Source organism: Cryptotermes secundus, unplaced genomic scaffold (assembly GCF_002891405.2).
Source record: "Cryptotermes secundus unplaced genomic scaffold, Csec_1.0 scaffold343, whole genome shotgun sequence".
Taxonomy (NCBI): Eukaryota; Metazoa; Arthropoda; class Insecta; order Blattodea; family Kalotermitidae; genus Cryptotermes; species Cryptotermes secundus.
In genome coordinates this window covers 301,989-314,341 of record NW_019729214.1, presented here as the reverse complement: position 1 = coordinate 314,341, position 12,353 = coordinate 301,989, and the positions used below count along the sequence as shown (strand labels likewise).

Here is a 12,353-nt window from a genome sequence, read left to right as displayed (position 1 = left end):
CCCAAATGGAGATAGAACACTGCACACGCGACATGGCTGTCATGCCCATTTCTAAAGACTTGCTTCTCATGGTGAACTGCATATACTAAGGTATTTTTACAAGCTTTCGACATTCATCAAACACTACAGAGCTAGAACAGAAACGCCGCTTCGGAACGCTGTATAAACACTTCAGTGGATTCGTTGATGGTGTTGCCAACTTAGCAAACATTCTGTGCGGCGGTTTAGGTCTATATGCTGAAATTAAGTGAAGTTCAAATATTTGGGAACGACAGTAATAAAACAAAGTCATATTCGCGAAGAAATTAAGAGCAGATTAAATTCGAGGAATGCTTGCTACCGTTCAAATAAGTCTTTTGTCTTCTCGTCTGGTATGTAAAAATGTAAAGATTACAACGTACAAAAGCTATCCCTGTAAGAGGTCATGGAGGCCCATAGGGTTGTGAGACGTTAGGGCTCCCACATTTTCTAGACAGTTGGCTCACAGACGGCGGTAAAGTTGTCAGCCTTACGCGCCGGGCGCTCTTTACCCCCCAGGAAAATTCCTGGTGTTCATTTCTGTTAGAGGCTGAGTCGACCCCATGGCCTTAGTGCGGCTAGAAGGATTAGGTCAACTGAAAAATCCAATGACCTCATCGGGAATCTAACCCGCTTGTAGCATGGTGTCTCAACCAACTACGCTACCACGTGCCCTCTAGAACAGAGTAAACACATGTAAAACGCTGATCCACTTGGCGGTACACATAGTTACCACTGCGCTTTAAGTGGTAAGTGTAATATTTGTGTCCTGGCAAGTGCTGCTTCAAAAAGCAGACATATTGCACTCGGTGATGAGAACCACTAAGTTTCCTCTGACTTTGATGTAACATCCGTGCCGCTACAAAACCCGCCCCAACATGAAACATCTTCAGCTACGTATGCGTGTGTTGGGCCAAGCAGACGAGTTTACTGATGGAGAGTCGTTTCATTCCACTACAGAACTTCATAATGCAGAACTTTACAAAACTTCAAATAAAGGCGGAAAGGCATCATACACAGTTCCTCATACGGGTGGTGCACAGTCATTTTCTTGCAGATGTAATTCCATTTAGATAGACCGTCCCCGCGAATGCCTGAAATACGAGGGAGAGTAAGTAAACAGGTCACAAATGGCAGTAAACCCTCGCTTATCCACGGTAACTCGGGGAGGGGAGATGCTATCCGGATATTGAAGCAAAACATAGCCCTAAAAGACAAAGACTTAGAAAAGAAATAAATGAAAAAATTGAATGATTATGTAATGCTGATGAATATAAATTAAAAAAACTGTAGCAATTTCTTCCTCTATCAGAAGCTGAAATCCATGACCTCTTTCTACAGCTGAAGCCAATCTTGGATATCTTCTTGTGTGGTTTCAGTCTCTCCAGCTGCCCTGAACACAGTCTGAAAGTCCTGTTGCCCTGATCCCTCTTGCTCCTAAATCCCGCGTGCCTTTCAAAGTACTTGTATGTACTCGTCTGTGAACAGAATTTTTCATTGTTCATACGTATTCCGATCCGGATTAACTGTAACTGGATTAGCGAGGGTTTACTGTAAAACAGCTGTTAATGCGTTAATACGAGTAGGTTTTCTATGTGTATCATTAGGCAGCGGGGTACGCCGTAGCGTAGTTGGTTGAGGGGCCATGCTACAAGCCGGAAGGTCACGGGTTCAAGTCTCGATGAGGTACTTCGATTTCTTTCAATTGACCCAACCATTTCAGCTGCACTATGGCCCTGGGGTCGACTCAGCCTCTAACAGAAATGAGTACCAGGAATTAATTAAATAATTTTCCTGGAGAGTAAAGCGCGGCCGGCGTGTAAGGCTGACAACCTTACCGCCATCTTTCAGCCGATTGTCTAGATAATGTGGGACCCTCAACGTCTGACAACCCTATGGGCCTTCACCGCCTTTTACAGGGATAGCTTTACTTTTTTTACTATCATTAGGTAGCAGCACAGTCCAGCTTCATGACAGTCTGGGTAGCAGACGCGCATGCGCATGTTCAGAGCCTCGTTCCGGTAGTTAAAATGGCGACCGTGCTCGAGGAGTATTGTACCGAAGAGCAGCGAGCTGTTATGCCCTTTTTGTGGACAAAGGGACTGAATGCAAATTATATTAATAAAGAAATATTTCCTGTTTACGGTAAGAAGTGTTTGTCGCATAAATAGGTTCAAATCTAGGTCGAGACATTCTCTCAAGGACGTTCGAAAGTAGCAGATAATGACCGACCAGGTCTCCCTGTTGAGACTGCGACAGAAGCAACTGTGCAGCAGGTGGAAGAATTCATTTAGACCAACAGGAGCACAATTGAATTCGCAGCAGCAGTTTCCGATGAAACCGGAACGATTTGTGGATGACAATGCGACGGAAACCGATCTTTGGAATATTCATGTTCACCGAACACCCGCCTAGAAAGGACGAATCCTTAAATACAAAGTATATGGGAAAACCCTGTCGAGTCATTCTGGCGGTAGTGAGGCCAGCATACATATATGACATCCCAGAAACCATATCTGCTATTCAGATGTTTTCAAAACGTTTAAATCCACCAAATTCTAACGGACTTTACGGCGTCACATACAATTGCGGTCACAGTTGTGGAAACACCAACTGCAACAATATGGACCTCTTCGTTGGTTTATTCAGGGATGAAACAAAATGTGATACTTAAGACCATCAGGTTCCACAAAATGTGGTGAATATCTTGACCATGTTCGGCTCCTCATTCCTGTGTGTGTGGGTGAGTTATTCAACAGCGCTTTCAGCACCGAGAATATTACACTGAAATTTGGAAAGGAGAAGGATACAGTTGTGGCTTAACACAGCAGTGTCAAGACACTTGCATGGAAAGACGACTACGAAGAGACAACCTGTCAGGGTAACCGATGTCCCGGCCAAAACTCGAAACGATAAATTCCCAAATGCAAGTCCAAAGCATTACAGACTAGCTTGCACGTCTTTTTTACTTCGTTAGGGGATTCTGCAGTGGGTGATTGAGCAGAATAATGAGCGACTATGGGCAGAGATAACGAGTGGGATCAGAACGTGGACCTTTCTGTCTAATGTCGCGTTGTTGTTTCTAAGCCTATTACCTACAGCAGCTCGGGAGAAGAGGTACAATAGCCACCCAGTTGTGTGTCTTAGCCCTTTCTCTGTTTCTCATATCCTCCGCAGTGCCCCTCCGCCCCCTTCGACCCAGAAGTAGCATGGGAAAATCAGCGTCTGCCTGGTTCAAGTCTCTGGGGGCAATTAGCCGCTAAGGCATCCCCAGGTAAAGACAAGAGAACACCCGGATACAGAGGTATTCCACATCAACTCCAGGTGAGCGCAACTTGAAGCCGAGGCTCACGTCGCGCTGTGAGATGATGATGTACCAGTAACAGGCCACAATGATTAGTGTAAAGGTAAAAGGTAAAGCTATCCCTGTAACAGGCCGTCGACGCCCATAGGGTTGTGAGACGTCGAGGCTAGACAGTCCGCTCACAGATGGTTGTCAGCCTTACGCATCGGCCGCCCTTTACCCCCAGTAAGATTCATGGTATTCATTTCTGGTAAAGGCTGAGTCGATCCCAGGTCCATATTGCGGCTGGAAGGATTAGGCCAAATGAAAAATCTAAATGACCTCATCAAGACTCGAACCCGCAATCTTCCGGCTTGTAGCATAGTGCCTCAACCAGCTACGCCACCGCATACCCCCATATTTAGTGAACACTCCGTGATGATTCAACGGGAATTCTCGTAATTTTTTTTTATACAAGCTTTCGCAGTATTAACCTCCCTGCTTTCTCTCATATTCCTTTCCCAAGCCTGCATGTTACCGAACGATACGTCGAGGCCGACGATTAACATCATCTCCCATGAATAACACACATAAATAATCAATTGTAAACCGTCTTCTTTCTAGAGTGTGATAGGCTTTACACATCCACCTCAAAATATTATCAGTACTCACATACGTAGTAGACAAGACACAATGAACGAAAACAATGCTTCCCTCCTTCCTAACCCACTGAATATGTTACGCTGACGTTACACTTCAACACTCTGCCATTCACGCATAAAACATATTTCTTTATAAACTGTCCCTGTGCTTAATTACGCAGCACGACAGTAAGGCGTACAGGGAGTTGAGATGGAACTCCACGTATTCTTAACCTTCTTCCATGATATTTATACAGTTGCCGTCTTGTAGTGCACTCAATTTCACCTGTTACTTCACGACATGTTTCGGCAACATAGCGCCATCACCAGGTGCCCTAATTACGCTAATCTATTTCATTGCTTGCCTTTATAAAATTATTTAANTGAAGTAACAGGTGAAATTGAGTGCACTACAAGACGGCAACTGTACGACTATACATATCATAGAAGAAAATCAGTGCAACAGGACGCTAAAATACAACATTATTCTTAACCTTGGTGTGGAATAGAGGTGAGCGGTCAGTTTCACGCCCCGGCCGCTTTACTCCTAGGAGAAATTGTTCCATTCCTACTGAACAGTTTCCAGCCCGTGGCCTGGTCACTATAATGACTGAGCTACCACGGATCCCATAATACGAGTATAAAGGACGAATATAACTGCAGAATAGTTTGAAATGAGAACGAGTCATTCAGAATTAAATCGCTGCTGTCAACCGTTGCGAACAACTGGAAGCGTTGTCTTACGTCACGAGCCGCTGTAGCACGGCGGGAATATCGTATTGGACAGCAACATCGGAAGCAGCGGGACGTCACGTGTCAGGCGCTCCATCACAAACAACCGCACTGACCACTATTCCCAGCTTAACCCCTTCAGGCAACAGGTTCTTCCAAATTTCATTCCCAACTCACAGAGAACACACGGTGTCTCCATCATAAACATCAACCGATTAACGCTGTTTAGGAAAATAATCGGTGATCATTATACGTACTGCTCGCAGAATATTAGAATGATCCAATCAAGAACGAGATGAGCTGGGAACGTAGTACGCATGACAGAAAATTGCGTGGAAAGTTCCGGTAGGAAAACGTGAAGGAAAGAGAGAGCTATGCGCTCTTAGTGGTACGCGGCACGATAATATTAAACTAGATCTAAAAACAAGATGTGAGTGTGTGGGCTAAGCTAGAGAGCAGTGGCGAGGTCGTGTCAGCACGGTGCTGAACCTTCTGGATCCTTCCATACTGGAACTTCTTTTCAGTGGCTGGGCAACTTGTAGCTTCTCAGTAAAGACTGGAGTTAGAAAATCGCTGGTTATGTTGCAGATTCGAGATCCTCACAGCTCTTGACTATGAAGATGACTACGTCTCTTACGTGACGCAATGTAGTCTGGTAAATGTTAAGTAACGTTTCATACGAACATACTGCCTCCATCTTCAGGGTCAAACCAAGAAACCAACTAAGGGTTGTGCTTAATTGCTGTTTGCCTGACTTAATATTTCAACCTGAAGATGGAGGTAATATGTTCCTGCCAGAGGTACGAACTGCTTGGCCAGTTTTCTGACGCGTTCCATTTGGGTCACCCCTGAGAGAGCAAGACGAATGCTTGCTGAGATTCTGTCCATAAAGTCATCGCAAACAAGCCATAACTAATGGCAAAGAAAACTATATTGAAAGTTATGTATATGTGGAGTATACAACTGGAGAACTGCTCTAATGGGCAACGTCTTACTTTTCCCGGGTTTCACAGGTGGCATTGAGAGCGGTCTGCCGGTACAGCCAGTCACAAATACAGGGTGTACCAAATTAGACTCACCATTCCCGGTACATGAGCCCAACCATGTACCTTTCACGACCATCATACGTTGGACAACTTATCATCTGTTTGAAACCTCGGCGAGGGAGGGAAGTCGGAGAGATACACCAAGCCAAAGATCTCTTATATCAGTTTGGTACAGAGCCTGAGCACCACTCACTAGCCTGGGTGTTCATAACGAATTTGTTGATTCACGTTAATGTGGACGTGATCTATAAGTTAAAGGTATACCTGGACCTAACAAATTAAGCACCACGCCATGAAGACGTACGGCGGGGTGGAGGTTACTAACCTCGGCACTAGATGGCGGTGTGGTCAGCTTCACACCCAAGCTGCTTTACCTTGCGGAAAGAATACCCCAGCCGTACCCATTGGAGAGGGTGGGTGGACCCAATTTTAAACAAGGGCCATGATATTTTGGTTTTCTGGTTGAGTCCCAATACTTTGGAAAGCCAATTTGGGGGACCGGAATTTCAGGAGGGTTTAATTTTGACGAATTTAAAACATAAGGGCTGCAAGAGGTGCACTCAGTAGCAACTTGGAACTTGGGAACAACCTCAGCATTTGCTTGGAGTCAGAGGAAAACCAAGAAAACCTGTGCCGAGATAGCCGGTCGCAGGACCTTCCGGATGTGCCCTAACTTATAGCCAGCAGTAAACACGTGTCCTATTGCTTTGCTGGTGTCAAGAATATTGTCTCGAGTTTAGTGTGGTGTGTGATTATAAACGGGGGTTTAAATTGATGACCGGATTTACTAGACTCTTTGATAAACAACGCGTGGGTACACTTTATATTTCACTATTACACACACTCTAGTGTCCACAGTCACGTCATCACTGCCGTTCCTTGATGGCGGCTTCAAACGGCGGACGTTCCCCTTTAGGTTCCCGGACTGTTCCCGCGCTTCAGCTACCAGCTTCTAACAGCGACATCTCACAATAACTGATCCTGGCCGCGCCATAGCTGAAGCGGTTAGTCCTGGCTTCCCACCGCGGCGGCCCGGGTTCGATCCCGGGTCTGGTCAAGTGGGATCTGTGGTGGACAAAGTTGCTCTGGGGCGGGGTTTCTCCGAGTATTTCGGTTTCCCCTGTCAATCTTCATTCCACCAAATTCTCCATCATCATAATCACCCGGGGCAGGCTACAATAGGCCAATCAGTGGCCGCCGTGCCGAGTGGACCCAGTTGGACTCCACCCTCACTAAGCGAATTAAAAAAAATGACTGATCCTCATCCGTTAGCTAACTCACCAACTAAGTGACTGACCCCTAACTTGTCCTCTTTTATAACATATCGGCACAGACCACACAGAAAACGCCGTTCCTCTGTTTCTAGTAGTAACGGCCGTTGTGTAGTTTATTTCGAAGTCGATTCCTAGCAACGCGTCTACATGCCATAATATAACAGAGTGGCTATAATAACACACTGATTTTGAAACGGATGAAAAAAGTAACTTTCGAAAAGGGTTTCATTTTCCGCGATGTCTAAACTTTATCTAGTTAGTTAGTTAGTTATTTAGAGAGGGTGGGTTTCCCCATGCACCGCGACCAGTTTGATCTATTGTGCTTCCCTCTATGATATTCTACCAGTCTCGTTACCCTACCGATAAATGGTGCGTACCATCAGTCCCGCCAAGCAAGCGAGTTCGGTNGAGTTCGGCCACTTGCTTAGCGGTGTCTATAATGCTTCCCCCATCTATCAGAGGCCTTAGAGACTATTGTTGGGCGGGAAACGTCCTGGAATTTGGCTCAGTGATCCCCTTTGGGGATATGAGGTTTCTTTTACGTGCCGTAAAGTTACGACACGGGACACACAGCTTAAAGTCCCTCCCGGAGGACTTGTTCCCTGAATTTTTCCGCCCTTAAAAATTCGACGACCTCCGCCGAGTATTTGAACCCGCGTACCACGAGTCATGAGGTGGGAACGTTACCTCTAGACTACGGAGGCCGCTAAACTTTATCTAAATAACATGACATGACAAGGAACCTCCTGTTTCAATAAAATAAGTCGAGCAACTGCTAGCTTTCCATGGGGCTGGTTATGTCCCATGTTCAGCTGATTGCGAGGAAAATCTCTGCCACTTATTATTGACGTACATTTTTCGAGACACCCTACTAACACCTGAACGTCATTAAGCTCAGAAAAAAACGTTTAAAACACCAGGCAGGAACCACAAAATATTTGAGAACTTAAAAAAAGAAACACATATATATAACATGGTTCAAACCCATCTCTGGTGTATTTAATGGATTTTAGCGCCATTCTAACAGGTACGCGCTTATTACTCCACTTCGATAATTGATTTTATTGGATCTACGAGTGAAAGAATCTACCGATAAGTCTAACTTCACAACGGTTACAAAATATAACATCTAATGTAATAAACATTTAAGTATTAATTTTCTTCTGTTTCCAACGGCGGACCTAATACAGGACACCAAAAGGTATTATAAAATGTACTCCGTACTGTTACCAATATGTACGGCAACCACAGCTGTTAAAGCGAAGTGCAAATATTGCGGTAGAGTTTCTAGACGATATTCGAATCCTCATTCGCAATTTTGTATTTTAACTACGCAGGTAAAAGTCAGTGTTTTAAACCAAGTTTTATGCGTTCTTCAGAGTTTTAGCTACTCCATGCTGCGATACTGACACGGAAAGCAACCACACCCCGAGCGCTTCTTCTAGTAAAATATACACAAATAAGAATGTTCATTATAAAAGGAACACAGAAAACTGAAGAAAAAAAAACAAAGGAGATTAGAGATAAACACAAAGGAGAAGTCAGAATTACTGTTTCTCTTTGGATTTTGTCTATCGTTCGGTATTCTTAAAACTAGATAACTCAACGTTTCGAATACTGGATCTGTGTCCCGTGTCGTAACTTTACGGCACGTAAAAGAACCTCATATCCCCAAAGGGGATCACTGAGCCAAATTCCAGGACGTTTCCCGCCCAACAATAGTCTCTAAGGCCTCTGATAGATGGGGGAAGCATTATAGACACCGCTAAGCAAGTGGCCGAACTCGCTTGCTCGGCGGGACTGATGGTACGCACCATTTATCGGTAAGGTATAGAGACTGGTAGAATATCATAGAGGGAAGCACAATAGATCAAAACTGGTCGCGGTGCATGGGGTAACCCACCCTCTCTAAAAATAACTAATAACTAATACTGGATCTGTTTCCATCCTCAGGTGAGGGGGAGACACCTACTCTGTTGGGTCGTTTAGAAAGAGCTAACCTCAATCACTGGACAGCCCATGTCAGTATGACTACAGCCTCAGGTATCTTTATGCTCTATCACAATGTTATTGCATTATCTCCTTCCGAAAAAGTCTGGTCTCATGTATGTACGTAGCTGTTATACTGACACGGGTTGTCCAGTGATTGAGGTTAGCTCTTTCTGAGGAGCCCAACGCCCAGCGATCTAAGGCATGTACTGTCTTCGCTCGCTTGGAAACCGGGATCGTGGGTTCGAATCCCACTCGGGGCATGGATGTTTAGCCTGTGTGTGTGCGTTTTTCTGTGTTTCTGTACAGGTAGAGGCCTTGCGACGAGCTGATCACCCGCCCAAGGAGTCCTACCGAATGTGTAAGATTTAGAAAAACCGAAGTAAACGGAGAAGTTCATGGAGGTAGGCCTAGGCCCACTGGGGCTGTAGTGCCAAGAAAAAAAGGGGAGCAACACATCATGTGTCTCCCCTTTCACCTGAGGACGGACAGAGATCCAGTTTCCAAAACTTTGTGTTCTCTAGTTATTATAATACCGGATGATGGACAAAGTCCAAAAAGCCTGTAATTCTGAGTGTTTTACACCATCGTCAGAATCCTTTAGAATTTATAAACAGTGGGAATCGACAGTTGATGTGACAGGGCCTGCTGATCAGATCACAGAAGCATCAACCCCAAACAAATTTCCCCAGTGCTGTACTCTCGTATAGTGTCCATTCGGACATCCAGTCGCTTGTCTTGCTTAACATGAACTAATTAACTAACCAACTCCTTAGAGTGGAGATGTTCTTGAGAATCTAACAGATGCTCACCTACACAAGAAATCCTATGCCCTTTAAGGTATTCGAAAGTCCGTTGCCGTTTCTACAAGAGCGCCACTGGTACCAATTTTGAGTTTGGTATATCCAGGCCAGATTCTCACAACCCTCTACTTTACGATTCATTTTAATATTATCCTCCCATTTATGCTTCGGCCTTCTGAGAATTCAAACCAAAATATGTGTGTATTTGTTTGAGGCACTATGCTACAGGCCGAAAGGTAGAGGGGTAAATTCCCGATGAGGTCACTGGATTTTTCAACTGGCCTAATCCTTCCAGCCACACTATGGCCCTGGGGTCAACTCAGCCTCTAACGGAAATGAGTACCAGGAATCTTCCGGAGATTCGGACTGCCAACCTCCCAAATAAGAGACGAGAGCGTTTCCGCTACTCCGACCCGTTCACACACGTTGACGTTGGATTTCAGGGCGGGAAAACCGTGTGGGCCTGGTTCTCAATGACAAATGATGCGAACCAAGGACTCTGAGCCACGGGGATGCGCCAATCACGCTTTGGCGGTAATTCGCACTGAGCCCGGTTGTTTCATAATCAGACATATTTGCATGGCTCACACAGCAAAGACCGCGCAGCTGGGATGTTGGGTACACCTGCTCGACTTCGCGACTGGCATCACGTGGTGGCAGCACGCACCATCTGCTCTACAAACGTTATCCTGCGGAAGAAAAGTTCCGTGTATGTGTGCACTTCCCAACGGCGTATGAATACCGGCAGTATGTTCAGTAATCAGATCATTATCTTGGACACTCTTCACCTTTCTCCGTGTATTTATATTACACAGAGTTTCCGCCTGAGTTGGGTTTGTCAGAAGCACACAGTCTGTTTCACTGGAAGTAGTTCCAAACAAAATTTTGTTCCGAATAATGACGTAACGAGTCTACGTCACTGACTAACTATGATGCATCCTTGTCTTCATAGTCGATGGAGTATACAGAAATCAACTAGTCAACCAAACTATCAAACTCCATGGTGGCGAATCCCTCTTGAGGCGATAACCGTAAACAGTAATGAATATTGAAATTAACTCTATGTCATTACTGATTTCCGACAGGAACCTCTTGTTCTACGGAGGCTGTTAACTTCCGCTGATGATACAGAGATGCGAGATCCCTTCAGATCTGGAGTTTTTCGTCCACGTGTAACTTCAGAGTCTCCTATACTGAGGGAAATTCTATTAAGGAATAAGATCCATTTTTATGGGCTTCACGAGCACTGAAATGTGGCCTCTTCGAGGGGGAAAAAGGAATCACAGACACAACATATCTCTACATATTTTCCAACACTTTTCGATTTGGTTGAAGAAACACTTTTCCGAAGGTAGAGCTTCTTTAGTCGTCGAGCTCGTTTCTGTTTTTTAACGGAACCTATGGAAAGAAGTGGTCGTGGCCTAATCTAGGCACTATTCCTGCATCTACCTGAAGTGACCGAGGAAAATCACAGAAAACCTCTGTTAGGACAACGAGCGACTTCTAAACACCATGCCGTCAGTTATGAGTGTGCAGTCCAATGTGTCACGACCGTTGAAGGGCGACAGTATTCTCCGATACCTACCACTACCGACAGGGATGAATTATGCGCGCGCAGCTACTGGTCCGCGGGCTGCAGTTTACTGAGCCCTCTACTAGCAGAAAAACATCATCTCTACAACACAAACATATAAAACTTTAAGATATGAAGTGTGCTGCTGTCTCCTGGGATGTGATGAAGCGTTAGTCTGGTAGACGTTTCGGAGGAATTTCTGTTTCACTCCTCAGGGTCGAAGAGTAGGCCAAGCAAGAAATGTGACATGAAATATAGCTGACTACTTGATTTCTTTTCTCTGCGATCAAGATGTTCCTCCGAAACGACAGTGAATTAGTATTGCACTGCACAGCGTTACATCGCGGAAGACACACATACACCGCTATGAGAACCTAAAATCCAACAATAAAAGCCTGAAGATATGACTAGCATACCGGTAAGTATGTTTCCTTCGGCCATCGCTCTCAGGACGGCGAGGAAGGAGACGATGAAAGCGACTGCTGTGAAAATCATAGTGCCTGGGGCTCGTCCGCTATGCACAGCTCAGCTACCGTCTGCAACAGAAAGAAACAGGTCACATACATCGCCATAGCTCAAGCGGTTAGTCGCTGGCTTCCCACCGCGGCGGCCCGGGTTCGATCCCAGGTCTGGTCAAGTGGGATTTGTGGTGGACAAAGTGGCGCTGGGGCAGGTTTTCTCCGAGTACTTCCGCTCCCCTGCCAATCTTCATTCCACCAATTGCTCTACAATCACCCTCACCTATCATCTGGGGCTGGTACAATAGGCCAGAACTGGCCGCAGAACACCCCACTAGCAATAAAAAGAATACGTCGCTATAGCTCCATTAAAACACTAACAGATTTTTTCTAGACAACTTTCATTATTTTGAAAAAAGGGACATTTATCAGACCGCCTCTGTGGTCTAGTGGTCAGAGATCCTGCCTACAGATCCATAGGTCCCGAGTTCGAGTCCCGACGCTATCAGATTTTCTGGGAAGTAGTAGGTCTGGAA

The 12,353-nt window shown here is 45.3% G+C and overlaps 1 protein-coding gene across 3 annotated transcripts in view; it reads right to left on the bottom strand.

Moving 5' to 3' along the window:
* LOC111865424 (BMP-binding endothelial regulator protein) overlaps window positions 1-12,353 on the bottom strand; it is a 165,671-nt gene that overhangs the window by 130,072 nt on the left and 23,246 nt on the right. For 2 of the 3 annotated variants that reach the window (XM_023853451.2, XM_033751824.1), the window contains exon 2: window positions 11,776-11,895. The exons of the other annotated variant lie outside the window; for it this stretch is intronic. In XM_023853451.2, coding sequence (XP_023709219.1) covers window positions 11,776-11,854 — 79 coding nt within the window. In that variant the 5' untranslated portion in view covers window positions 11,855-11,895. The remainder of the gene's footprint in view (window positions 1-11,775; window positions 11,896-12,353) is intronic. 3 annotated transcript variants of the gene reach the window in all.